Source organism: Buteo buteo, chromosome 2 (assembly GCF_964188355.1).
Source record: "Buteo buteo chromosome 2, bButBut1.hap1.1, whole genome shotgun sequence".
NCBI lineage: Eukaryota > Metazoa > Chordata > Aves > Accipitriformes > Accipitridae > Buteo > Buteo buteo.
The window spans coordinates 68,949,412-68,977,244 of NC_134172.1; the positions used below are offsets into that span (position 1 = coordinate 68,949,412).

At 54.7% G+C, this 27,833-nt stretch overlaps 2 protein-coding genes and 1 long non-coding RNA gene across 8 annotated transcripts; 1 reads left to right on the top strand and 2 right to left on the bottom strand.

Annotated features, from left to right (window-relative positions):
- Positions 1-12,080: 12,080 nt before the first annotated feature.
- Positions 12,081-13,124, bottom strand: LOC142028723 (P2Y purinoceptor 1-like). Its single transcript, XM_075022558.1, has one exon. The coding sequence runs from the start codon at positions 13,122-13,124 to the stop codon at positions 12,081-12,083; it is 1,044 nt and encodes a 347-aa protein (XP_074878659.1).
- Positions 13,125-14,278: 1,154 nt separating this feature from the next.
- Positions 14,279-18,178, top strand: LOC142025783 (uncharacterized). The gene is made up of 3 exons (XR_012648726.1): positions 14,279-14,357; positions 16,552-16,696; positions 18,049-18,178. It is a non-coding gene; the product is annotated as an uncharacterized LOC142025783 (long non-coding RNA).
- A 347-nt stretch (positions 18,179-18,525) lies between these two features.
- CCN5 (cellular communication network factor 5) lies at positions 18,526-23,415 on the bottom strand. 6 transcript variants are annotated; one of them, XM_075018460.1, is made up of 5 exons: positions 23,278-23,415; positions 20,617-20,833; positions 19,762-20,013; positions 19,366-19,559; positions 18,699-18,852 (listed from the first exon to the last, which is right to left on the bottom strand). In XM_075018460.1, exons 1-5 carry the CDS (start codon positions 23,335-23,337, stop codon positions 18,829-18,831), a joined length of 747 nt encoding a protein of 248 aa, XP_074874561.1. In that variant the 5' UTR covers positions 23,338-23,415; the 3' UTR covers positions 18,699-18,828. The 6 variants fall into 6 exon arrangements, with proteins under 6 accessions (XP_074874530.1, XP_074874525.1, XP_074874561.1 ...); XM_075018429.1 differs by having other exon boundaries at positions 18,526-18,852; positions 19,366-20,013; XM_075018444.1 differs by lacking the exon at positions 23,278-23,415 and having other exon boundaries at positions 20,617-20,938.
- Positions 23,416-27,833: the final 4,418 nt, after the last annotated feature.

The following is a 27,833-nucleotide window of genomic DNA, read 5'->3' on the forward strand; positions in this document are numbered from 1 at the left end:
CCTCTTCATCCATCTCACTTCTCCCTCTGGAGAGGACAAGATGCTTAGGGCTTTAATTGCAGCAAAGGAGGTTTGAATTGGACGTAAGAAAAACTTTTTAACCATGAAGACAGTGAAACACCGGAACAGATTGCTTGGGGAGATTGTGGCAGCCCCGTCACTGGAGGAGTTTAAAATTAAGATAGGCAGATGTCTGGATGTCTGCTGAAAGTGCTCTGGGTACCGCTGATGCTCTCCTGGAGCAGGGGATGACTCGATGCCCTCCTGGAGCCCCTTCCAGCCCTCTCCTCTGCGTTTCCATGGCCAGCACGAGGAGCACGGTGCCCTTTCCCACTGTAATAGTGAACTCTTTTTCACCCTGGACACTTGCCACTTCCCTCCTCCTTGCCGAGCCTCCGTGCCAGCACCATTAGCACAAGTTGTTATTGAAGAAAAAATACAGGCTCCAGCATCCATCACCAGCAGCACAACCTGTCGGTGGATTGCTGTTCAACATCGTAGCACTTGCAGCCTCCTAAATCACACAGCAAAGCTTCTGCTGGAGGAATGTGTCTGGGTTATGTTCTCCATGGTGTCATTTGCGGCCCTGGGATGCTGTCAAACCTCTAGACCCAGAGCAATGTGGGGGCCGCCTGCTAGAGAAGATACGCTTCACCTGCTGCCATCCAGCTGCTGGTAATTTTTTCCACTGGGCAGCAATGACATCCCACCTTGAAGACAGGATGCAATGCTGCTAATTGAGCTCCTGTTGGTTCCATTACAAAGGAAGGGGATCTTACAGTGATCACATCACCATGTGCCTGTTACACATCTTTTTAGGTGGGGTTTGGGGCCTCCAGTGCCTTGCAGATTAAATTCTGGACTCCCCAGCTAATATCCAGAGCATTAAGCTGATGCTGTAGCTTGTTATCCAAAGCCAGCTGCTCTGTGCAGACGTTGGGCCAACATGCCAGTGCAGGTTCAAGCATGCAAAACCCTGGGAGATGCTCTCCAGCCATGGGTGGAGATAGGCACAAGCTACTTGCATAGTTTCCTTTAGCAGCAGCATCGATCTTAGATGGTCGTGGACTAATAAATCCTCCACAGTTTGTTTCCAAACATGTCTGCGATGGCAGCCAGCAGCGCTTGGGCAGAGATGGTAGAGCATGACTGTCTCAAAGTGCTACCTACGTCGGGAGGGGGTCTGTGGATGGGATCTTTGGATTTGCTTTGACCTCATGCAGGTCACAGGCTCCTGTGGAATAAATGCTGCTCCGAAGGAACGAGGCTAGCAGGATCCACCTCCTAGTAAGAAACACCCCAGTAACAAATCCAGCGGTGATGAAACCAGGACTGTGCAGCAGTAACGCACACAGCCCTGTGTTCTGAATCGGGTCGTAGGCTTCATAATTAAGATGGTGCTGAAATCAGCCTGCTCTGTGGTCTTACTGCTCACGCGTTTCTTTTTCCTGCATGCAGTGAGCGCGGGGGCATGAGCGAGACTGAACTGTGTCACATCGCTGTTGTGCAGGGCAGTCCCTCCTGAGGAGGAGGAAAGTTTCACGCTTTCCCACTGGGAAGCTCCCTCAGTTCAACCTTTGTCTTTCCCCCGACTTCGCTGCGCTTGAGAAAGGTCAGGCTGGAGCCGCAGGATCAGGCCAGGCAAGATAATGTACTTTATCATTGATTTCCAGTGAGAAGTTGCGTTATGAGATTAAATGTCTCATTTTTATTGCATGGGGAGGCAGAGAGAAAGCAAGAGCTCTGAAAATAAAATAGCAGTCGAAGTGATGTGTTTCTGCTGGAAGGTGCTTGTGACCGGGAACGGACATACCTTGTTTGTTCAGTCCTTTGGAGGTGAACTTTGAGAAGCTGCTTCCTTCTGAGGTTGGTAAACAAAGTCAAACCTCATCTGTGTTTAAACCAGTGACTAATTAATGTGTTTAATTGGCCTGCATCTACTAATTCCAGGCTGGCAGGGAATTTATTAAAAAGCTTTTCTAATTTTAATGGATTGAAATAAGCAAAGCTGCTTAACCATCTCAGATGAAAGATGCTAAACAGGGACCCGCGGTGTGGGTCTGTTTGAGTCGGTCCCATTGCCTGACGTACGTGGGGAGAGGTGGGAGGACCCCTCCAGCTTTGCTCAAGCTGCTTTGGGCATTGATGCTGCCTCGGTCTGCGCAGACAGCTCCTGGTCCCCAAGCAAAGGGGTCAACATTAGCAGGACATACGGCAGTGGCTGCCGTCGCACCTCGGGCCACGCTGCCCACCTACCCACGGGCGGCAGCCAGGGCTGAGGACGGGCTCTGGCAGGCGTCAGCCCCCTCCCCGGGTTTCGACCACGAGGTGCTCCAGCTCTCCGGGCACTTGGGGACAATCCTGGCGTGCTCTGCTTCTTTTGGTTATTTTAAACACCAAATAGATGTTTTCTTTTGCCTTAGTAAAAGCATCAGCTATTCTGGCTTTAATGCCATTTAATACCAAGATTATAGCCTCACAAAGTGATGGGATATTTTTAAAGCAACGGATTAGTTAATTTCTGAAAAGGATTGGATACCGAGATATGAATAACAACCAGCTGCAGCTGCCCAGATGAGAGTGGGACTCCAAGCACTGCTCGGCTGTCCCAGGCCAGGCGGCACCGTGAGCCGGGCACAGGGAGCAATCCCTCCTCTCCATGCAAGGGGCCACAGCGATGCCCTCTTCTGCACGCAAAGGGTCCCTGACCGGATCCAGGCTGGACATAGCAGCGTTTGCTTCTCCCCCATGATTCCGTAAACCTTCCTGTAAAATATCTTCTGTCCTACGGGCCACGGTCAGGGTTACTGCGGGCTCAGAAGCCTCACAGCTTTCTCTCAGCTCTAGGATTTCCCTGCTGCCTCCCTCCCTTGACTCTTGTAGCTCGGACGGCTGCAGGCGCTTTGCTCTGTGTTGTAACCTGGAAGCTCAGCAAGAGAATTAATGAAGCGTTGGATATAAGCTGGTTGCAAATGCAGATTGCCTCCGTGTGGCCACCATGGATGTGGCTTTGCAGGTTTCAAACCCCAGGGCAGGTGGACACAGCTCCACCCACGTATGACTGTCTTCAACCACCTTGCCTAGCACTACCCATGCTAAACCTCAGCTGTGACTCCACAGCCCATTAGTGAGCCTTCCCTAATTACCCTTCCTACCCAAAACGGGTCCTGCACAGCCCTGTCCTCCCCAGCCCTGCTCCCCCGGGCAGGCTGATCTGCTGGTGGTTGTACACGAAGCATACCTGGGCTGGAAATGCTGACAGTGCTCTTGACAGTTTATGGTCACAAACTCTATTTTCAGCCTAATAAGTTTTTTATACGCTTGGAAAGCTGTCAGTTGAACATCGGCCAGGCACAAAGTACCTGCCATAAAGTGCCTGGACCGCAACCAAACGGGGAAGGTGCTGCTCTGCTTTAGCAAGTTCTTGATCTCAGCCGCTTTAGTTGGTTCATTTCTTTGGTTTGAGGACCTTGGCTTTAATAATAAAATAATAAGATAAAATAATAATGCCCCTGCTTAATAATTTGTGGAAATATTTGGTGAGAACCTGTTAAATCAGAACTGGCAACCAGTTTGGATTGGGGCTCGGGGGTGGGAGGCTCTACGGTACTGCTGCCGGTGCTGGGGTGGACTGGTCCCTGTGAAGAGCCGCTGAAGCCCAGTGATGAAGGAGAGAGGCTCTGGGAATGTGTCTGGAGAAAGGTCCCACTCCCTGGAAAAGTTAATCTGGAGATGACCTGCCACGGCCACGACTCCAGACTCACCGTACAAACATGGTCACGTCAAACCCTTGGCCAAACGGAGAGCAGGGCCTGATCCTGAGCGTGCCTCTGCTCCCACCACGGCAGCGTCACGATGCTATAAATGACTTTCCTGCATCACAGCCCACGGGGTTGCCAGGAAGGTCAAGGATGGGGGGGCAAAAGGGTCTGGGAATGAATTGCAAATATGCGAGGCTCTTTCAGAGGGTGCCCCGGTGACACCTTCACCCCTGTCCTGCAAGGCAGCCCCTGCCATGGCGGCACTGCACTGGAGGGACGGGAAAGGTCCTGAGCTGCTGTAGGGTTCCTGTGGGACACCCCTGGGCAAGCGATGGGCTCTGACACACTGTGTGGCACATCATAACCCACGTGGCACCCGGTGAGAGCCACAGTCCCTGGTGGGAGCCCTGCGGATGGCTTCAGTGCCAAAGGCGTCTGCCCGCACGGTCGGTCCCGTGGCACCCTGCTTCCCATGGGTCCCACTGCAGGGCACCGCCGGCTGGCCAGGGCAGGAGGCAACTGCTGCCCGGTGCCGGCTGCCAGCTCCGGCAGCGCGTTTGCGTGCCTGCCTGGGTGTGCTTGAGGGAGGAATGGTGGTGGCTCCCGTCCCACCGGCGAGCTGAGACACGCTCCGGGTGAGATTTGGCCATGTCGGCAGCCGGGGCGGTGACCTCGTGGCGCGGGAGCTGCGGCAGCCCTGTCTGCCACCCCGGGGCTTCGCTTCCCAGGCAGAGAGTTTACAGCAAATGGCTCGTTTCGATGCTAAAAATAACCCGGTAGGAAACAAATTGGCCCAGCACTTCAACTGGGGAAAAGTGCATTTATTAGTAAAACTCAAGATGTCCTTTCCTGTTCTGCCTCTGAAGCTCTGGGTGCTGAGATGCTGACTGAGCTTCCCAGCCAGGCACTGACTTACTTCAATGCAGTGTTTGATTGCACCAAGATGCATTTTTCTTACCCTGCTAGCGATGCTCCACAGGCTGGTCCCAGCCGCCAGACTCCACTGGCCAGAAGCGGCTCCGGCTTTGGGGCCACAAGCGATTTCCCAGCCGAGGGAGCTGTGAATTACCCTGTGAAAATGCTCCCAGCTGCACCATGCCTGAGAGCACAGCAGGTTCCCGGTGAGGAAAGAATATAACAAAATGAAAATATTTGTTTTCTCTTGCGGTGAAAGCACTGTGTTGGGGACATATTTCTTCTTCCACCTCAAAACTGCAGATTTTACCGAGTCTTGTTTATGTGCAGAGATTTTTCCAGCTGCTTCTATCCAGGCTTTTCTCTGGAAGGATTAATTGGGGAGATGAGACACATCGTCTCTGAATTGCAAATACAAAGATGTTCCTGTGTGTGCCTGGCCCTGTGTGTGCCTGGCCCAGCTGCTTGTCCCCTGCTCCAGCCCTGGCCTTTTCTTTCCAGCCACGCTCAGGGGCTGTGCGGTGTCCCTGGGGCAGAGCAAATGGCAGCACAGGAATCACAGCTGTTCCAGGCATCAGGACGCCAGATCTGCCATGAATCAGTTATAGGGAATCAAATTAACACTAGGCTTTGCTGGAGGCAGGCAAACCACCTGAGCTAAATGGGAAAATAAACCAGAGGCTTCTCTGGGTTCTGAAACATTTAGCTAACTGGTAGGTCCCTTGTTTGAGTGTCTCTTGGGGTGGGAGCTGAGGTGCTGAGCAGTGAGAGGAGACGATGGCCATCTGGGTATCCTCCCAGGGCACCTCCACACAGGGCCGGGTGGCAGAGTCAGGGCATGGCCATTTTTGGGGTTCTGGCTTGGGAACTGCATGTGAATGGTCCCTCTTATGTAGGAAGATTGAGAGCTGTGAGCTGTCCCCCAGCCTGGGATTTGCAGGTGCTGATGTGACTGCAAGTCCATCGCTCATCTCTGTGCTGTGTCTTTGCGAGAGGATGCTGCCCCGTACTCCCACGGTAAGTCTGCTACTCGGGTTCATCCATGAACCACCCTCTGCTCTTCACCCATGCGGCGCTGGAAAGGAAAAAAACCCCTTCTCTTGCCTTCTGTGCCGCTGGGTTTGGTCCCACTGGGGCTAACCAGAGCTACTGGCAGTAAATCTGGGGATGAGGAGTTATGAAATGGAGACCTGGCAAGGAGGGGGGAGAGGCACTGACCCACCCAGAGATTAGTTCCTCCACCACCAGCTGTGGCCACAAAATCCAGCCATGGAGAGATGGCTCACACTCATCCCTATGGACAGGTGGGTTAAAGCACAGACTTCTCCCCAATATTTCAGCTCACGGGGCCCCTCTCCTTCACTGTGCACCTTGTGCCGTTGGTGTCTCTGTTCTGCAGCTGGCCCTGGGGCAAACCTGCCAGGGCTCTTCCCCACCTCCCAGCCCCGTGCGGTGGGATACTGGCTATGGTGATGGGACTGTTGTTTCTGCTTTGCATGCAGAAAGATGCTTCCCCCAGCAGCCTGGAGGAGGCTGCAGCATCTCCTGCTGGGTATTGCAAACCTGCTGGGGTCTTGGACAGCCCCAGGCACCTGGATGAGCTGCATCCCAAGGGCTCTCTGCATCCCCAGCTCCTCTGGGCTCTCAGCATGGCATGGTGTTGCCATCCCAGCATTGCACACCCTTTTACAGGGGGATTTTTGCCTCCACAACCAAATAACACTTCATTCAGTGAGAGTGCCTGGCTCTTGGCATCACCACCACCAAACCTAGCCCTGAGCTCTCCTCCGTGCCAGCAGCTTCCCATTGCCATGGGACCTCCTCACCCTAAATGGCCTGGACCGGAGGCACAGTGGTGCTGCAGGGTGGTCTGGGCTGGTAAGAGCTGACTGGGAGCTGTGGAGCACGGTTCTCCCCCACCTCTGCTGAGCGGCACCTCCACATCAGAGCAAAGGCAGCCAGGATGGAGTTAATCTGTTTCCTGACCTTGGACGTCCTCTGCACAGCACGGAAGCAACCTCTTCACGGAAGAGCTGTGGTGCTACTGAGAAGCCTGGGAGCTTTCTGATGCTCCTTAGGGTAAACTTTTTGCCCATGAACCCAAACAAGCAGAAGAATTTCACACCAGCTAGGCTGTGGCCTGGCACGAAGGGCTCTTCAGGGAGCTAGATCCGACCTGAGCATCTCGTGGTCAGGGCAAAGCTGAGGTGTTGGGCAAAATTCAAACTATAGTCTCTTCCCAGGTTGCTGAGAAGGCAGCGCAGGTCGTGGTGCACAGAGCGGCTCCCAGTGATTTCTCGTTGCCCTGCTCCCTGTGCTGACCCCTGCCTTGAGCAATGAGCAGCACTGACAGCAAGGGACACGGAGGGCTTCCCACTGGGGAATATTTAGAGAGATGGTCTGAAAAATGGCACATCTCTATTACGCCTGGCCTCACCAAGTCCTCCAGGACGGATCCTTGCCTGCACGGTGCAGCCGCAGTCACTCTGTAACGCACATACAAATGCGTGTTACAGCTGCAAGCTGCGCAGTGCTGCTGCCGCCGAGCTGCAAGTGCATTCCTTAGCTCTCACTCTCCCCAGGTCCCACGCTACATGGCATCACCTATTTATAACTGCATGCACTGCAGGAATAATATTAGACTGATGGCCTCACACAGTCACGCTAAATGTTATTCTATTTATGTGATTTGTTCTTCTTCACAAGCTGTTGGTCTCCCAGATGCCAAAACACTCTGCCTAGCGTAGACAAAGACTCAGATTTGTCTCTTTTATTAAAATCTTCCCCAACGGCACCCAGTCCCAGGTATGTTTACCATTTTTTCCCAGGTCACCTGAAGTAATTGCATCTACTATTCCTTCCTCAGTCTGATCGATATCCTTGGTAAATAAGATAACCTGCCAGGTCTGTTGTCCCTGTAGCCAAAGGTACTTTAGCAATGAAATTGTTTTGCTGAAGAAATAAATGCCTCTTGCTGAATCTGAGGATGCTGTGACCCTTCATTAGTGACCTGAGTGACTCATCCCTTTTTTGTGTGCGCAGTGCAGCCTCCCACCACACCATAAAAGATGCACCATGAAGTCCCACTGCCTGGTGCCCGGTGTAACGGGGAGCTGAGACCTGCAGGAGCTTCCTGCTCATGCTGCTTCTCCTCTGGCTTTGCACATGGTCGTCACACCTCCACCCAGGCCTGGGGGCTCTCACTTTATGGAGATGCCCTGTTTGCACGGCGGGGACCCCGTGCACAATCTCAGTCCCGCAGCGATGTCCCCGGCATCCCCAGCCCTTGTCTGAGCAGCAGCTCCCACTCCCCCAAGCTGTGGAAATCTCTGACACAAATGCATAACCCCATGTTTTCAGCACAGGGCAGCCAGCCCACCCTTATTTAGCAAATAGGGCTTTACTGGCCATACCAACCCCTCTGAAGTGAGGTGGGCAGCTTGGTCAGAGCCAGATTTGAGCCAGAGCCCATGTATCACACATCGTGAACTCTGTATTCACCGGTGGGGGCAAATCCTCCTACTCCAGCAGGCTAACATCTTGTAGCTCTGCAGTCGGCAGCTGTTAAACAAGGCCTGGCCATCATTTTACTGAACTCAAGGAGTCTCTGCGGCTCCTGCAGCACTCACTTCTCACTCCCGCACCCCACCACTTACACACGGGAGCCTCTCACCCCCTCGCTTTGCTGGGTGCCTCTGGAAACACAAAGACCCTGGAAACATGATGTGTTTAGTCTCTTTTTATAAATCTGTGCAAAGTGAAATAAAGAATTAACCAGAATTGAGTCCTATGCATTTCGCTTCTGCTGATAGCGATATTTTCTCCTTGTAGAGTGTTCTGCATGCCAAGAAAAACAGGTTTGCATTTTAGGGAAAGAAAGTGGTTGTACATCTGTGCATCTGTACATGTGCCTGTTAATTCTGCTGGAATGGCTTCCTGGGGCTGTCAGCTCAAAAATTCTCTTTAACGTAACAAATCTTGACTGTGTTTGCAACAAATCCTCAACCAAGAGGAGTTTATTTAATGAAGCAAGAAAAGCTGCCAAATTTCCAGGCTTGATCCCAATCCCATTAATGTCAGCAGGAGAGTTCCCACCATGCTTGGTTTGTTGGTTGGGTCTAATCTGGGTAAGGCAGTTTAAAATCTGTTTGGGTCAGATTTGCAGACAAGTTCATTGCTCCACTTCGCTGTGCCAGAGAGTCTGTGGGAAAAGCAGACAGTACAGGTGGGAACTCTCTTGCCTGATTTTAGGCATCTTCAAGTCCAGCAACAGAGAGTCAAGGGAGGGAGAGGGGAACATTCAGATCATCTCAAGCCAGGAGCCCAAAGGAAGTGAAATTAATGTATTTCTTCTTGCAGAGCCATCTCACCTCATAAGGATGTGCAGCTCCTGTAAAGGAACCTGACAGCGCTGGAAGGTCTCCGCAGCAGAGGGGAAAGGACCTCACTCAAAGCCAGCTCCTGAGTGGGTGGGTGCTGCCACAGGTCTTCTGCTCAGGTCTTCTCCCTGCACTCGTGCCAGCCAGGAACCGAGGCTGATGCCTGGTTCAGGATGCAATCACGGCACAGCAACTCCAGTGGGCACTGACTCCCTCCTGCTTGCAGCAAATGCTTGTGCATGGCCCTATCAATGGCTGGCAGAGCTGCTGGGACAAGGGGAAGGAGGAATATGGCAACTCCCCAGTTTCCCTGGCCCCTCACCCACTGCTGAAACACACACTATGTCCTCGCCTCCGCATGCCATGAACGGGGACGGGCACAGAGCAAGAGCTGCCCATGCTGGTTGCTCCAGATGCAATCCCACCCCTCTGCTCTCAGGGGATAAAGAACACTGGGGAAGTTTAGAGGGGTCAGTGGTGCCCATGTGTTTCGAGCGGGTGCCCAGTGGTCACCATGCACCTGCAGTGTCCCGCAGAGAGCAGCGGCTCCCTTGAGCCTCCCTTGACGGCGAGAGCTGGAGGAAGGAGGGCTGCTTTGCTGCTCCATCACCAGCTGCAAAAGCTGGCCATGCAGGCTCATGTGCCAGTGGTTGGTCCTTAATTACACATACAGCTAATAAAGGGAAGGAGCTCATTTCTGTCGTTCACAAGGGGAAGCAACGCTGTCTGAGAATTAAGGGGGCTGCAAAGCAGGAGATTAAAAACAACAACAACAACAAAACAATATCTCTGGGTCTTCAGCCCAACACACAGATCCTTAATGGCTTTTGCTGATTTGGCAGATGCAGGACACAGAAAAATGAGCAGATTTATGGCTGCAACTGTCCCTGGGGCTTAGAGATGCTTCTCAGGATATAGGTCTTTAAATCATCATTAACAATGACATGAGGGGGTACTGGAGAAGACAGAGTTGGGCACAGCGATGACACGAGGGGGTGCTGGAGAAGACAGAGTTGGGCACAGCGATGCAGGGGGTGAGAGCAGAGTTCGTTGGCACTTCTTAGCAGCGCTCCCTCCCTGGGATGCAGTGATGCTTTATTTCAATCCATCATGCACAAAGTGGGTGCAGTGATGGGGTGCTGCAGCTCCCATGGGCTGTGGGGAGCCAAGGCCAGTTCTGTGGGGAGCTGTAAAATCTTGGATGGGATCCATGTGTGATCACCAAAGACCTGGACTGCTTTTGGAGGCATGAGTATTTTTTCAGGAAAGGAGAATAGTGCAGTGCTCTGTAGAAGCCCAGATCCAGGGAGCTTGTGCAAGCAGCAGAAGCCAGACCTGCTCCTCATGTCCCAAAGGTCTTCCCTACTGCAGAGACAAAAGAACATCTCATTTGGGAATTTAAGCTTTGCCTTTTGGTTTCCTCTGGGTGAGGTGGAAAGTTTCAGGGCTTTGCTGGACCCCTGCCTGGTGCTGAGCAGACTCCGGGGACCTACCTCAGTGCAAGCCTGGCCCAGTACTCACCGCGCAGACAGGCAGCGCTCCCGGCAGCTCCCCATCTGCAGAGCCCTGGGAAAGTCGTCACTGCTCCCTGCAGCAGGCAGGACCCTGCTCCAGCCCGCAGGCCAGCTGGCTCCTGTGTTCCCATAAAGCTTTAAAAGAAGCCAGACGACTCATGGCTGAAAGCATTAGGTGTTTATTTGCACTTTAGACATTGACTCCATGTGAAAGTCAGCTGCGGCTACCTCCACGCAGCAGCAAAGATGGGTCCGTGTGAGAATGACCGTGATAAATATTGGGCTTTGATCCAAAGAGCGGAGCGTCCGTGGGTCGGGACTTTCCCAGAATGGGCTGATTTTAACTCACAGTCCACTTCCTTCAGTTGAGCTGCAAGACCTGCTGTTGCAAATCACATTGCTCCTTTCAGAAGGACTGAAATCTTCCAGCTGTTCATGGTGGGGAACACCAAGAGCAAAAACCAAAATGCCACTCGGGAGCCTCTGCTCCCCCCCGAAGCAGAGATCCCCCCGGCAACAACAGACGGACTGCCCTCGCCATCGAATCTTGCCTTCACAAGCCTTCAAACCAGCGTCGCTTTCTCTTTTTTTGCATCTCTAATTTTTAATAGACATATCTAATCCCCTTGCAAGGCTGGATGCAAGAGTAAAATGCAACCGCCCACCTGAAGATTTTGAAACTCTCCTGGCATTTGTCTGCTGAAAGCAGCGGTTCAGGCTACTGCGGTCTTTCACCTTGCAAAAAACCCCCAAACCAACAGCCTCCAGAAACTTTAAAATGCCAATTTGCTGTTGTCTGCTATATGCTCTTCCAAAAGAGAGTGAGTAATGATAAAATTCTTTTTTCTTCTGCGAAGGAGGTGGGCAGTAGAGGATAACACAGCTGAAGCAGCTCAGTCACCCAGGAGCAACTAACCCAGGAACTGGCACAGCTTAGTCATATATTTAAAACCTGATATTTTTATAAGTATTTCCATTCCAAAGGACTTCCCCCCTGCAAAAATTGACCCCTTCAGCTGTCCTGCAATGCACGTCATTAATTACCAGTGCCTTCTCTTTAGGTGAAGGAGGGAATCCTGTCTCAAACCCATGTCCAGTGGGAGAGAGGAGATGCAGCGGGGGAACATGGCGTCATTCAACCCCATCCCTCATTCACTGAAGAGCTCGATGAGTGGCCGGGGAGCCAGGGGGATGTTAACCAGCTCGGACTGCTGCACTGGAGGCTGGACTGAGAAATGCTTCAGGACTGGAGTAAATACAATGTTCATCTCTTTCCATCTCCAGGCGTACTGTAGGCAAAACTGTTGGGTTGAGTTGCTTTGCTCTAAAACCTAGTCCCAGTTTGCTCTCTGATGCTGGCAGTCCTGTTTGTCCCTTGTGTGAGATTGGAGCCAGTGAAGCTGCAGTCACCGTCCCTCTACAGAACAGGCATCAAGGTAGGGGGGCTGCTCCCAAGAAGGGGCCAAGTGCGAACTGAAGTAGTGCATCTTTCAGAGGGGGTGTTGGGTACCTCAGAGCTCATCAGAAGCCTCCTCCTCACAAAGAATGATGCTCATCTTCTTCTCATCTGTCTGGCAAGAGGTTTTCCTCCTGAAGGTGGGCCCCAGGGACTGGCTGGCTCTTTGGTAGATGGTCCTCATACGTGACATGCAGTCTTCGCTGGTCATCACGTAGAGCAGGGGGTTGAGGGCGCTGTTGAAGCTGGCCAGGCCCCGGGTCACCTGGTAGGAAACGTAGATGTTCTTTAAAGCCTGCGTGCAGGATCCTTGCAGCTGCCAGCCTCGAGACAACAAGTTGAGGTTTCTCAAGATATGGTAGGGGAGGAAGCAGATGGAGAAGAGGACCATCACGAGAATCACCAGTCTGATGCTTCTTCTCCTGAGGCTGGGGTCCACGGTGTCGTTCCTGCAGAGCACCACCACCACGTGGCAGTAGCATCCGATGATGATGAGGAACGGGATGACAAACCCGGTCACGGTGACGGCTGCGGTGTACGGCAAGTAAACGCCCAGGTTCTCGTGCCTCGTCGTGTCGTGGCACCGCGTCCCCACGTCGTCCATCTTGCTGAAGGCGAAGTCGGGAGCTACCTGCGCGATGACCCACACCCAGACCATCGTGCTGAGCCACGCCGAAGAGGTGGCCCCCTGGCACCTGCCCCGCGCCTTCAGCGGGTGCACGATGCCCAGGTAGCGGTGGACACTGATGCAGGTGAGGAAGCCGATGCTGGCGTAGAGGTTGAGGTGGAAGAGGCCCCGGGTGATCCGGCACCAGCCCTGCCCGAAGACCCACACTCTGCCCCGCAGGTAGTAGCTGACGAGGAAGGGCAGCGTGCTGACGTACAGCAGGTCGGCCAGGCCCAGGTTGCCCACCAGCGGGCCCAGGGGACGCCGGGGCCCGGTGCAGAGGTGCCACAGCCCCAGCCCGTTCCCCACCAGCCCCAGGGGGATCACCGCCAGATAGACGGTGGGCAAGAAGCGCTGGGCAAAGGCGGCGTCCACGGGGCACAGGGCCCCGCTGCCGTTGCCGGGCCACGGGGTGAGAGCCTCCGCGGCCATCGGGCGCTGCGGCTGCCCTGCCCGCCGTGGGGCGACGGCGCTGGTGGCGGCAGCGCTCGGAGGTGCCGGTGCCCGGCGAAGCGGTGCCCGTCGCCCGTGGCAGGGGCGGGGCGGCACCGGCGGCGCGGTGCCCAGCGCTGGTCCTGGCAGCACCGCGGTCCCCGGCGCAGGCTGCGGCCGCCCTCGCCTCCTGGTCGCCGGGGTTTGGGGCGCGGGGCTGTCCCGCGGAGCGTGGGGAGGATGTGGCGAGGGCCGCCTCGGCAAAGAGCCTCCTCGGCGAAGAGCCTCGGCGTCTGGCGGCTCCCGCTGCTCCCTCGGCGCCTGCTGCCAGCCCACTTGAGATATTTTGAGCCGGGCGCTGGGGACGCGCAGGCCGCCGGCTATTTCGGACGCCGTGCGTGCCTGGAGGGAGCGGGAGGAAGGGAGCAGGGAGGCGGGAGAGGGGCTCTGCCTCGGAGCGGGTGGGAGATGTCTGATGACGGGGCCGGAGCTTTCAGCCTGCTTCTCTTCTGTCCCAGTCAGGGTGAGGAGAAACCCCCCCATCCCTCCAGACCAGGGGCTGGAAGCCCGCACCCCATGAGCCGCCCCTCACTTCCCATCCCGACAGCCTTTCTCCTGGCCTCACTGCTCAGGTGGGGCTGTCCATCCAGAAACACCGGGAGTGGGGTAAGGCAGAGACCGGCAGCTTTCCACGGGGCTCGTGCTGCCAGCCCCGCGCCAGCAGGCAGCCGGTGCCGCAGGCAGTGCCAGCAGGCACAGGTGTGCCGGGCTGCCTGCCCGCGGCGTAAGCGGCAGTAAAGCTCCGCTCCCTGCCGGACAGCTGCACCTTCCCTGCAGCACGCAGCAATGACCTGCTCTGGCTGCCTACTTCTACATCCCTCCCCAAATACAAAAATCCTCTTCCCCTCCCCTTCCTTTGAGCGGTTTTGACCCACGCGGGGAGGAGACGCGAGACGGGCTTGCACCTTCCTCTCCTGCCTTCCCTGTTGCAGGGGATGTCACACAGAAGACGCCCAGACACGGTGAGGTTGGGGCAAGATCTAAAACCAGCAACCCCAGAGAGGAGCCCCAAGGAAAGCCAGCCCCTGTTTGCATTGCTGAGTAGCTGCTGCCACATAAACGAGGTCAGAAATAACTTTATCTTCGGGCACAGGAGTAAACAGGGCAGCGATCAGAAGGGAGAAGGTTTACCCTGGCAGCCACAGGGAAATGACCTTGGAAAAACAACTTCAGGTAAAGGGCTGGGCCCAGGAAGGGCCAGGGCCACCTGCTTTCCCGGAATTTAATCTGGGGCAAGGGGGTGGGAAGAGGCTGATATCTCACCTGCCGGCGGGGAAGGAGGGGTGTGAGTCCTGCCGAGCCATCCTGACTGCCCTTCCCTCCTTGGGAGCAGCCAAACATCTCTGCTGGACAGGGCTCAGGCATGGCAGGTCAGGGCCAGCATAGGGAAGCCCAAGACATGGAGTGGTGGTAGCTGCTTGTTGTGAGTATCAGTGTGTGGAGTCCAAAAAGTGCTTGCTGGAGCAGGCAAACAATGGGAAAGGCAGTATGTTATTTCCTGCCTATGTGATAAAAGCTAGCCACTACAGGTGTACCTGGAGAGGTGAAGCTTAAAAGATGTTTCCATGGGGTGAGAATATAGCTTTTCTGAGGTTTGCAGAGGCTTTGGTGGGTCTGTGCTCCTGGAGTAGCAGCAGCAGAGGAGGGGGTCCATGGGGGTTCACCCCTTAGGAAAGCAGCCCTCTGTCCTGCCCTGCTCCTGCCCCCTTTGCCTCCATGCATTTCGGCTGTTCCTGCAGCCTGGGGTTGGGGTGGCACTTGCAGAGCAGCTTTGTGGAGGTGTGGAAGTGCAGCAAGATGAGAGGAACAAAGTGGGAGTGGTCCCCTTTGTCCCAGAGCATTGGGGAAACTGAGGCAGGGACAGCAGCTGGCTGGGAGGACTGCTGTAATCACGAGAAGGGTCACAAACTGCTCTCAGCCGCATAGATAAAACTTTCTCTGTCCCCAAAATGAAGGCTTGGGGCTGGGTGCCTCGTGCCATGGGAAGAAAGGTGCAGGGCAGGGCACAGGGAGCACTGCCCATGCCTGGCTGCAGCCCCATGCCCTCCACATCTCCCGCTCCCTGGACCTGTTGGAGGCACGCACGCAGCGGCACGGCTCCTCTCTTGTGCCTGCCTCGTGTGTGTTTAAGGTGTTCACTTGACCCATGATTTCACTCGCGGTAGAGGTGCTACCGCCCAGCTCTGCCCGAGCATCCCGTATCAGGGTGCTCCCCTCCAGTGCCCAGCTCTGGCACGCAGCAGCGCTGCTGATGCCAACCCGGCCAGGGCAGTGTGAGAGCAGAGGGCTGGGATAGCTCCTGCAGGAAGCAAACACGTAACCTGAGTGATGGGCTTTCAGGCAACCAATTCAAGTCTCTTCACCAACAGCAAAAAAAGGGCCTCGATCCATTTTTTTTTTTTATTATTGAGCACTGCAGTCTTGTGCTCAGGGAGGTACCTGAAAATGTTTAGCTTTAACGAGGGGCTCATCCAGCCCTTTCTCAGCCAACTCCATGCTTTTAAAAATCATCAGTCACAAGAATGGCTTGGAAAAAAATTCTGATGCACATTGTTTACTCATGCATTACCACACAGTTTCTCCTTCCGCTTCTGCATGTGCTTGCGCTGAAATGAGTTGTGATCTGTTACTCACCACTGGTTCGGGAATACAGTTGTCAAATCACATGCCATTTATGTGTGCAGATGTGGCAGTGTGCCTTGAGGACAGGGGTAAATTGTCTTCTGTTTTGGGTTTTTTTATCTTTACAGGTGACGATAATCATCTGTGGATAGCAGAGTATTTATCTGCTGCCCCACAAGAGCAGGCAAAGCCCAGGACCTGCTGTGTCAGAGGCTGTAATAAACATGATCCTCAAATAACCACGTTTCCAGGGTAGCAGGGCTTTAGAGGGAACAGCAAATATTGTGAGACTGGCAATCAAATTGCAAGAGTTGATTTCCCTGTATTCTTAGCGAAAAATAACTCTGATTTATTTGGATTCATTAATTCATTATTTCGATGTTTTCTGCTCAGTGAATCAGGGAGAAATGACAATTTGCAGAAAAAAGAAGAAAATTATAGCAGAGGTGCGTGAGTCATTTCTGTTTGAGATGAGAATTGCAGGTTGCTGCTTAAAAAGTGACCTTTTGATTTCTACCATCACCCAGAGGTGGCTGGGCAGGATTTGGGAGGGGGTGACAGCCCTGGCAGCACTCCCTGCTGGCAGCCTACCCGGCCTTGGTGGCCTTGTCCCAACATGCTCAAACAAGAAGTGGCTTAAAAAACAGGATTTGCAGTGCACAGAACATGTCTTATCCATGTCAGTCGAGGTATATTGTGGCTTTAAAGTCTACACAAGCCTTGTGTTACCGCTTTTTTGGCACAGCTATTGCAGAGGTGAAAAAAGTCAACAAAAGCTGCAGACCGGGCCACGTTCATTCTGCGATTTGCTGCCTGCCAGAGGTTCACCACGTGCCCTGTATCAAACTGAATTAATGATTTGTATTTGGGCAGAACACCAGATGATCACAGTAAGTAATTCTCTTTGTAAGCAATGTTTTACTGCATGAGCAGTGAGATTTATTTTATTTTCTTTTTCCCCCCAACAGATGACTGAAAAACATCTTTGACTTTATTTTCAGCAATTGCAGGGGCCAGGGGAGTGGGCAAGCGGCTGCCTTGGCCTGGCTGCCTTTCCTGCTGCTTGTAGGGAGGCTTTTCGCTGGGCAGGAGAGGGAAGCTCCCTCTGCATTCATCCTTTTGCCCCTGCACCCCCAAATCTGCCCCAGTATCGCATTGGCCTGGGTTGGGAGGACAGACAACTGGTGATGATAGGCTGCCCAGGGAAGTGGTCGAGTTACCATCCCTGGAGGTATTCAAAAAGCGAGTAGACGGGGTACTCCAGAACATGGTTTAGTGGGCATGGATGATGGTTGGACTCGATGATCTTGAAGGTCTTTTCCAACCTAAATGATTCTGTGATGGTGGCATGATGCCAGGGAAATCCTGGTCTGGGGTGACCAGAGGAGGTGTGGGGCTGGTGGGAGGAGGGATGAGTTAACAGGGGGAGAATTTGGGCTTTGGTTTTAGGGAGGCTGAGAAGAAGCGTGGCCTGGGCTGCGCCTGGGGCTGCAGACCCAGCAGTAACGCAGCCTGCACCATGTTGTGCTCTCCCGCGTGTCCCGGCAGCGAGTGGAGACCCAGGCACCGCTATGGCCAGGGCTGGTGTCATCAGCAGAGCAGGTGGAGCTCATGGGTGGATAAAAGCAAAGGGACAGAATTTAATCCAGGATATAACATGCTCTAATGATGTTTTCAGTGCTTTGATTCACTGATTTTTTTTTTTTTCTCCTTATTCTAAGCAGCCTGAATTGAGGTGCCTCCAAGCTGCCCCATCCTGGGTTAGGCCTTTCCTATAGCAGCTGAGCTGGCTGTGAGCAGCAGGGCTCCCAGGGGCTCACCGGAGCCAGGCTCACACCGCACAGACAGGCCCAGACAAGCTCCACACCTAGATGAGCACATCTTTATTCTCAGTTCCACGAATACACATCTAAACTGTCCATATCTCGCCTGGACATGTCACCTAAACCGCTGCTCCTTTCCAGCTGCCCTTCTCACCCTGCCGTGGGACGCGCGTTCCCTCTGCACGCTTGTGCGAGGCCGTTAGAGGGCATTTGGGTTTCATTTTTCAGTCACGCAGAAGGAATATCTCTGTGAGAAAGTAAAGGCAGAGCTGCCAAGCAGCTCTCCTGCGCCGAATCTTGCATAGCTGGAGCAGCTCCAGCCTGTCGGGAGACGGCCCCGACTCATCTTTGGGATTTGTTTTCTCTTTTTCTTGCTTTTCTTTTGGCCTTGGCTCACGGGGTATGTGCTTGGATGGCAGGCGGTATGTCTGGTGCTGCGGAGCTGTGTCTCCTGCGTCTGAGCTCCTCACTCGCCGAAGCCCTGCCAAACCGCCAGCACTTTGGAGAGGAGGAGGCCAGGCGGAGCAGGAAGGTTCGTGTTTATTCTGGAGAGTTGCAGGGAAGGTGAATTAGAGCTGCCAGCAGGAGGATGCCTCTGCCCATGCCCAGGAAGGCGGCTGCTGGGTTGCAGGGTGGATATCGTGGGACGGCCGAGCTCGTGGACGGTTGAGCTGCTCAGCCTGGCGCGGCAATGACTTGTGGTGTGCAGCCCAACGTACCTGCTTCTTCTCTGGGGAGCCAGGGTATAACCATTCCCCCCAGGGATTTGGGCTTCCAGGTGCTGGAGACAGTATCTCTCGCAGTCCCCGCTGAGCAGAGCTGCATGTGCGACATGGTGGAGGAGCCGCACCACCTCTCCAAAAGCCCCACTGATCCAGGAAAGGACCAATTCCTGGTTTCTTGGGTGGGTTCACGCTAGGGGCAGGGTTTCCCCATTTCATTCAGCCTAAGAAACTCAGGGATGCTGCCCGGTAGCCCTGCCTGGGGCAGCAGGGTACACAGAGGTGGCAGGTGCTGGGTGACACGGGGATCTTGTTCTCTATTTCCACCCTCCTTTGCAGCCAAAATCCATCAGTTCTTCCCCAGTTTCCCAAGGGACGCATCCTCAGTCTCCACCGAAACCACAGTGCATTGGGCTTGTGCCAGACTCTTTGCCGGGATGAGGCGTTGGCTCTGGAATGTGACCGGGATGGGCACGGCTACAGGCGACCTCCTCTTCCCCTCTGGAAAGGCAGAGTGGTGAGTGATGGCGAGATGGAGCGGGGTGGTGGTGTGTCATCCATGTCTAGGGAGCAGGGGCACGTGGCAGTGCAGATGTTTGGCCCCAGAAAGCGCCGGCTGCATGCGAGCAAGGCAGTTTTGCACCATGTCTGCACTGGGGCTGTGCCAGGCTAATTAAAGGGATGGCAGAGCCCTGCCTCTCAGGTGTACCCAGGGAACCAGGCAGGAGCTGCAAATGCATCTCTGGCCATAGGGGCAGGTCGAGCTCACCTGTGTGGCTCACGATTATGTGGGACCCCCAGTGCTCTTGGATTCAGACATCCAGAGACCCCAAAATTCAAGTCTGCACCTGCCATCAGCTGTTTTCCAAGCAAAGTTTCAGGAGATGGTTTATCTCTCCCTGAGGCACGGTCAGCTGAGGACGGGTGATGGGGTGCCCACGGGTAATCAGGGGTCCCACGGCTTATGTTGGCTAGCATTTCCCTTTCTCAGTCAAACCTGTCGCCCTCACTTACCGCGGGGGATGCTGCCGGCAGAGCCGGGCAGGGTCTGGCCATGCAGAGCCGCCTCTGAGTCTCCAGCCTGCAGTAGCGGTTCTGGTTGGAGATGCGGGTCGAAAAGCCCATGCCGCAGGTGGCCGAGCAGGCGCTCCACTCCGTGGCCCACTCCTGGCAGGGGTACGGCAGCAGCAGGGATGCCGCCCCTGGGGCTGGATGAAAAGAGATGAGGGGAAAAAGGGTGGTTGGAGCCAGGTTCTGTACAGCATGCCTGGTGGGTGCTACGGGCATAGCCCTGCATGGCAGAGAAATGTGCAGTGAGGTGTCTCCTGTTGATGTTCATGGTCTGGGGTGAAGGGACCATCCCTAGAAACCTGTGTGGGCATCCCCTCACTGGCATGTCCTGCATCTTACCTGCCCCAGCATCCCGGAGGAGGTGCTGGTCCCGGGCTTCGCAGATCCACTCGGGGCAGCACTTCCCCGGGACCTCGACGCGCCGCGGGTAGGGGCAGTCCGGGGTGGGCAGCCGGACGTCCTCCTGGCAGAGCGGGACGCAGGTGAAGCCCCCGTCCAGGCAGCGGCACTGGAGTTTGCAACTGGGCTGGAAAACCTCCCCGTCTCGATAGACCCGGCCATTCACCTCACAGCCCTCCTCGCTCTCTTCAACTGCAAGCGAAGGGAAGCCCATTAGAGACAAAGTGACAGAGAGATGTGGATGGCAGAGGGGACTGCTGGGGGAAACCGTGGGGCTGGCATGAAGTGACTGAACAGGGGGGCAACAGAGGTGACTGAGAGGTGCATGGGGCAGACATGGGTTTGCAGTAGTGTGTGCATTGCCCAGGCTCTTTCCCTTCCCTACCTCCTCTCATGTCTCTTGATTTTTCAAAGCAGCAACTCACCCATTGTTGAGGAAACCTGCTGCCCTTTGGCTCTGACCCTGCCTTTCAGGGTTTTCGGGCTTGGAAAAGTTTCCCTGAGATTTCTCTGCAGGACCCCCAGGCTCCAGCCCCGGCAGGCTGACTGCAGCATCCCTGGGACCCCTGTGTCCATGCCCGCTCAAACCACCCTGAATCCCCGGCTGGTAAATGGCACAAGAGCCGGCTGGAGCTGCAGTACAGCCTCAATAAAGCTGCTTTCGGAACCTTAATCGCTTCCCTGAAAGTGCTGCGGGATGCTGGGTGCTGGTCAGGACCCTGGCTGGAGCTGGGGTGTGTGCTGGGCTGGGGGCATGGGGCCATCCCCGGGGGGAGCAGGGACCCCTGTGCTCACAGTTGCAGGTGGCTCCTGTGCCCGCGGGCACCGCGCTGTAGTCGCAGATGAGGCCCTGGCTCTGGTCACAGACGTGGAGGAAGTCGCAGGGCTCTCCCAGGCGCCGGGCGCAGATCTTACAGCAGCCACAGCCATCCAGGACCAGGGGGGACCCGCGGGGGCAGCGGGGTGGCACCCAGGGGCAGTAGCATGGTCTCCGGCACAGCTGGGCACACACCTGCAGAGGCAAAGCCATTGCTGATTCCATACATGTTGTTTTTTGGCTAACGGCTGCTATTTCACTGGGACAGCCAGGTAACCTTCTCTCAATCATGGAGGCAGACTTTTGATGGAGGGAGGCTCTGCAAATCCATGGGAATATGGTGAAGCAGCCTGGAAAGCTACGGTCCCCTTAGGGCACAGCGTGATGGGCACCTATGGAAAACCAGGGAGAATCAGGGATGCTCAGCGCTCCGCAGGATGAGGACTTAAATGCACCATTGCTCTGAATATGCAGGAGGAAGATGGAGCTACAAGGTGAACATCCCATGTAGTGGTGATCATTTGATGGGGCTGGCAGCCCCGGAGGCAGCCGCACGCTGCCCTAAGCAGCCCAGTGGCAGGGAGGGAAAGCAGCCTGCCCCCATGCCTGCCACCGAGGCAGCGGGTTGCGCCCAGCTGGAGATGTGGCTTTGCAGGGGCTGAACGCACATGGTGAGGGCACAACAGCTCGCTCCGAACAGTCTTAACAGCTCTCATTCGTGCCAGGAAACAGGGCTTCACATCAGCGGTGGGGGAACTGAAGCCAAGCGAACTTCACTGCTTTCCTTCCTGGTCCGGCTGCCTCCTCTGCCTGTCCCTGGCTGCAGCATCCTCTGCCTGGCCTGGCCCACTGGACGAGGAGCCCTGAGATAGGCATGTTTGTGAGGACTGCGAGCTACACTTCCCCTCCTAGCTAGACTGAGTAATCGCTTCGGGAGGGCTGCACACCACATTTGTTTGCCTGCTCAACCGATGGTTTGCCAGGCATGTGCCTGCAGGAGTTCACCTGTGTGGGTAGGTGTTTATATCCACGGCTCATTCGGCTTGCACGATTACCCTGGCACAAACAGCTTTTGCAGGCAGTGCTCGTGCTTCCGTCATGTCGTATCTGACAGGGCTGTGGCATACGGAGCCTGAAGCCAAGTGAGTTGGCTCTGCAGTTTGGAAGTTAATTCTTCGCCAGTACTGGCCTGGCAGCAGGTGTGAGCCCCATGCAGCAGCTCTGAGCCACCCTCTGGCAGCCCTGCTGCTCAGCACCATGCACGCTCTGCTTGCTGCACGGCCAGCACGTGCAGCATAGGCAGCAGTTCAGCAAACATGCGACCAAAAATTTCATCCTTGTGCTGGTCCAGATACTGGTCTGTCTGCTGAGACTGCCAAGAGATCGATGGGTTCAGCTGGACCCTGTGGATTTTAGATACCATTTTTCTTTCTCTTAGTTTCTTCCAGTAGCATCAGGTCTGACATGACCAATTAGACAGAGAAGGGAGGTACTGGTGTGCTATCTGTTCCCCATTTGCAGCAGTTCAGATTTTTTTTATGGGGCTGTAGAAATGTCAGTGCCAGGTACTGGAGATAAAATATATCTGAAGTGGGCTGGGCAATCTGTGTCTTGTTCTAGTTTTATCAATGAGCAGCATTATTAGCGTGGCAGAAAGCAAAGAGGGACTTGCAGCAGGGACCGAAGAACTGCCTGTGGTGGCCAGATTTGGGCTGGAGGCACGAGGGCCCTTGGTGATTCTCCAGGCACTCATGAGCGCCTGGGGCAGGAGTCATTTCTCTGTCACAGCTTACCCAGGCAGCCAAGGGCATTTTTCATCTTTCAGGAGGCTGCTATTACAAATCAATGTTTTAGAAAGATTAGCCAAGCCAACTCCATTAATCCATTTCCCCGTGCTCCTTGTAATTAACTTGTATTTAGATGACAGTGTGGGTCCTATCAGAGATCTTAACCGTCTGGGAAAGGAGTTAAATAGGCATGACACTGCCATGATATCCTTGCTTGCAGAAGGTCTGCTTTGGCATTTAAGCAGCAATTAGAACTTGGAGCTGAGATACCCCAAACTTTTCAAAACTTTCCTGTTTTCTGCACAGGCAACTATTTTCATGCAGAGTCCAAGAGAAAAAAAAAAATCACTGCAACAACCCAAATCCTGTCGGAGGCATTGGCTTTGCATGAGCATCCCAGGGAGGGGGGGAGAACTGAGTAATGCCGAGGCTGGTGCTCGCTGCTTGGCCCCCTGCCTCGGGAGCCTGGGAAGGGACCAAGGAGTCTGCAGGAGCTGCTACCGCTGAGCTGCTGCTCGCTTGCTCACTTGCAGGGACGCATACCACAGCCCCGGGAGAGCTGCAGGGATGGGGCGAGCAAACAGAGCGCATTACTGTCATTCCTGCGTGCTCCGTGGACTTGCACAACGGACGCCTTTGGCCCATGGACGTTAAGACCCTGCTGCTTAATTGCAAATGTCTCTCCCAAGCATAGCTCTGTCCCATGGGACTGCCTAAATACAGTCTGTCTGCCAGCCAGCCTCAGCCACCGGGCTCGTTGTAAGACCCCAGTCCTCCCTGCATCTCACTTTGCAAGAACCGGGTGCTTCCTCGAGTAAGGCTAAAGCCGCCCCAGGGCCCCGTCTCCCTTACCTTGGAGAGGATGCAGAGGAGGGAGAGGAAGAGGAGCTGCTTCTCCAGCTGGAGCCTCATGCTGCTCTCCCCTCCGCCACTTCAGCACATCACCCCCCAGGCAGTTTGGAGGCAGTGGCGTGTTCGCAGGTTTTAAAGCCCCGAGTAGGTCCTGCTGGTGTTTATACTCTCCCTGCTCTGATGTCACTCACAGGCTCCAACATAAACATGAGTAGGTTTGGACAAGCCTCAAGATTTTTTTTTTTTCTTTCTTTTTTTTTTCCAGCCCACATTCCAGCTGCCATTTCCACTCCCCTCAAGGTGAGAACGTGCTGTCCACTGAGACAGCGAGCGAAGGGAATGGACCCTCTCCCAGGGAAGCATGGGAGAGGGGCTGGGGAGCCAGGCTGGTGGGGTGAACCGGCTCCCTGCTGCTAGCCACGACCAGGAGGGAAGGTTCATGCCTCTTCCTACTGATCAGAGTCTGCCCAGACAGAGCCGGTATCTTCCCCCTGGGTTTTGAAGGGTTTGGGGGGCTGTCCCTGCCACCATCCTCTTTGGGACATTGCCACGACTGAGCAGGAGCCGGGGACCCACCCCGATACTTTAAGCTGAGCACAGTGCATGGCAGGCTGTGGGAGAGGGGCGAGTTGTCCATGCTTCAGAGCCCTGAAGTCAAGGGCAGGATCCTGTCCCTCAACTGCTGGGGACAGTGTGTGACTTGCTTTTGATTGCCGGCAACTGAGGTTGCAGCAGTTTGCTAGGCAAGCTCTCCAGGCAGTAGAGGGGTGCTTCCCTCTCCGTTTCTCTGGCACAGCAAGAGAGGGAAGGGATTTGCTGTTGGGGTGGTGCTGCTACAGCATCCCCATCCTGTGTGGGGCTGCGGCTGCCCAGGGAGGCTGCTGGGGCTGGGGCTTTGGATGCACATCGTGTTGCATTGCCCTGGGTACGTGGTGCAGAGAGGGCTGCAGTCTGGTCCTTGCAGAAGCACTGCTGATTTCAAGCCTTGTAAACTCCAGTTCAACTCCTGAAAAATTATGACTGGCTTAAGCGATCATGAGAATTTAAAATCCAGTTTCAGGAAACAGGAGCAGGTGCTCAGGTTCTATCTCCCAATGCTTTACTGCTTTTCAGTCTGCCCTTTGCGAGCTTTCCTCACGGCTGCTGTGTCTGGGCAGTCAAGGCTGGCTCTTTGGAAACAAAAACTAAACATCTCAAAACCTTCAGGAAACTGAGCCCCTTCACCATGTTCCCATGCCCCAGACCTTATCACAAGATGTAAGAAGGGGAATTTGTGAGTCCAGAGCTCGAAGGAAAGGCCCGAGCTCACATAAGGATGCGGGATGCCCTGCAGCTCTCCCCAGCTTCTCTCCTGCACTCCCCTTGCCTGCAGGACGTGGTCTGGGGGCCGGGAGCATGGCTCTCGCCCTGGCCCAAGGGATGGGTCCTGGTGGCTGCGCACAGACTCTCTGTATCTTGTGGCTGCAATGAGAACCGCTGCTATATATCATATATTAGGATATACGTTCGCGAACATGCAGGAGGGGCTGGGTGCCGTATAAGCAGAGCACGGACATTGTGCAACTAGGAGTGATGCCACATCCCTCCCTCCACCCTTTTTTCCCTTCTTTTGCTTTTGCAAAACAGGTCCTCGGTCACCTGAGCAGCAATCCCAACCTCATCTCACCATAGCCTGGAAGCCAGGGCACGGAGCAGGGAGGGCAGAGCCCGGCAGGGAGGAGCGCGCAGTCAGAGCTCTCCCATTACCACCCGGATTCTCTTCTTTGGTTTTGCTTCGTTAGCTGCAATCAGTCTGTTAACAAGGTCATGGCAGCTTGTGAAAATACCAGGCCATCTTCCAAAGGCTGCTGTCACTTATCCCGGCGCTGGAGCCTCCGGTCGTCGTGTTGGAGCCCCAGCTCTCTGCATCACCCAAGCCGTACCCAGAGGTCCAGGGATCTGCACCGGCAACCCTGCCCATCGCAGGGGAGACGTGAGGACCGTGCGTTGCTCTGTCCTTGCTAGCAGGGGGGTTCAGGCCCTACTGACGGGTGCTTACAAGCCACAAAGTTCAATACCGAAGGCTGGAGCCACATCTCAGGCTGCCACTTTCTCCTCTGCTCCCCGGAGCCGGTGCCGTCCCTCCGGCTGCCGCGTTTCAGATGCCGCAGCTCAGCCAGACATCCTGGAGACGGCGGCGGTGCCTCTATCAGCAATGGCTTCAGAGCAGCCAAAGCGCTGATCCAGCCTTGCTGCAGGGGAACGGGGAGTTCAGTTAATTATTCCAGGCTTGTGTTTATTGGGACTCCTCATTAACGGGCATGACTTCATTTCCCAGCTGGAAATCAGGTGACAGTGCTGGTAAGGGAAATAAAACCCGCTCGTTGCCCTAAGTGAGCAGCTCTGGGAGCAGCCAACAGCCCCGTGCGGGCCACCCCCCGGGGGCTGGGGCTCAGGGCTGCCCATGGGACCCCACTGGCAATTAACGTCCCCCCACCTGCCCTCTCCTGGGTACAGGTTCGTCTTTTTGGGGTGGAGACCCCTTCTTTACCCTCTCCCTCAGCTTGGGACAAGAGAGAACATTGATTCCCCTTCCCCCACCTGACGTCGCTGTGATGTTGCTGCAGTAAGGTGACATCGCTGTGATGGTGTGACATCGCCGTGATGGTATGACATCACCAGGAAGCCAGCAGAGCTCGGGGACCAACAGAGAGCTGCAGCACTGAGTCAGGCAGCCAGACAGGGCCCAAACCCACCAGCCCACGCCTGGCCAGCTGCCCACACTTCAGATGGCATTGGCAGTCCCTGGTGGTACCTCGCTGGGTTTTGGGGGTGCCCAGAGGATCTGGCTGGAGGGGTACCCACAAAATGTACTGTGACTCTGCCTTCCTGAGGAGGCTTTTCCGTGAGTGACACTGGCTTGATCTTCTCTTCTCCCGGCTCTCCAGGTCCCATGTGCCCGCCCAGGTCGCCGTGCCGGCGGTGCAGTGGTTGCAGGCAGAGCCTGGCAAAGTCATACAGCCCTTGCGCAGGTTTTGATTTGCGAAGCCACATGAGAGGAGCACATTAGCAGTTCATTTTATAAATATTCAGTTATAACCCTTCCCCTCTGGAGCACGTATCCCATATGTGTTCTGTACCATATGTGTGATTTCATAGCTAGTAATTAAGTCCATATGTTTTGCTCCACAGTTTCCATGGTATTATTGTCAGGATTTTGGGGGGGTTGTAATTTTTTTTTTTTGTGGTCAGTTGTGCAAGAAAATAGTTGATACAGAGATCTGAATACATCTCCTTTGAGTTAGCCGCTGGCAAGCTCTGCTGTTTCTATAGAAATGAAGGAACTGACCCAGTGAATTTACATTTTAGACAGCTGGGTTTTTTTCATGTCTGTGCCATTTAACATGCCATCGGGAATAACACTGCAAAGCTCTCATTTGGGCACCCTGCTCAGCTGAAATTGCATCCATCTGCGATGGATATAGACCATATCTCTCTCCATCCCTTTCCTTTGCATGAGACTCTCCCCTTCTTTACTCTATACCGTGTGTTAAACGCCCTCCCTCGAGCTGGCTGAAGTCAGACCAGGGTCTGGATGTTCATCTCTGCCGGGGAGCACCTAGGCTGTCCTGGGTCCTTGCTGGGTCTGTTCCTCTTCATATCAACAGTGAAATCATGGGTCTAGGGTGAGCCCAGCTCCATACTCTGATGGGGAGGACGTTCCCTTTGCTTCTGGGCACTCCTGGCTCAAATCCCCACTGCCGGGGAGCAGGGCTGTCCATGGAGGGTGGACAGCACTGGTGGGAAAGCTGGACAGACACCCATCTTGGAAAAGCCAAGAGCCCTGAGCCGAAAAGGAGACGTGTCAGGTCTCCCTCAGCTGTTGGACACTTTGGGGTGGCTGCTGGCTGTTTTTCATGAGACTTCTGGAAACACCCCGGCTTTGGGAAACTTTGAAATACCTTCATTTTTGGCAGGATGGGAAAGTTGTTTCCTACCCAGAATGAATCCAGCTCCAGTTTCAAACATTAAGAGCTGACAGAGGTGGCGATGGCCATTTCCATCCCCGTCTGGCCATTTTTATTCCCTCTGGTTCTCACACCTTAACTGGAGAGCGGAGCCAGGTTGGGGGTACCGGCCAACCAGAGGGACAAGGGACAGGGGACGGGCCAGGCAAACTTTTACCTTGAGGTCACTGCTTCCACCCCAGACCCAGGCTAGGAGAGACTGAAAGTATTTACCATCTGGTGCCTGTCCAAGTGACTTGCGAGAAAAGAATTCAGGGCTGCCGTCCAGTTTCTGATGGTCAGGCAACTACATCAGAAAACCTCGGCTTCATCTGGGACCAGCTGACCCCTCCAAGCTCCCAGCCGCTGCGGCGAGGCCGGCGAGAGAGCGAGCAACAGCCGGGCATTGCCCTCTCCAAAGGAGGAAGGGTCTTTCGGATGGGCAGTGGTGCATGGTGGTGGGGACACTTGACCCTTCGCCATTTTCCAGGCATTTTTAAGTAGGTTTCATTAGAAAGAAGCACTGATAAATGGGACTCAGTGCTGGTTCTGGTCTCAAAGTCTGACATT

Bases quoted from the DNA above. Each gene is read 5' to 3' on its own strand.
- LOC142028723 (XM_075022558.1), bottom strand. From the start codon at position 13,124: ATGGCCGCGGAGGCTCTCACCCCGTGGCCCGGCAACGGCAGCGGGGCC.
- CCN5 (XM_075018424.1), bottom strand. From the start codon at position 20,929: ATGATTGAGAGAAGGTTACCTGGCTGTCCCAGTGAAATAGCAGCCGTT. The intron at 20,014-20,616 runs GTGAGCACAGGG...CTTCGCTTGCAG, and splicing joins CACAGGAGCCACCTGCAACT to TTGAAGAGAGCGAGGAGGGC. The intron at 18,853-19,365 runs GTAAGTGAGGGC...CTGCCTTTCCAG, and splicing joins TGCCGGCAGCATCCCCCGCG to AGGGGAAGAGGAGGTCGCCT.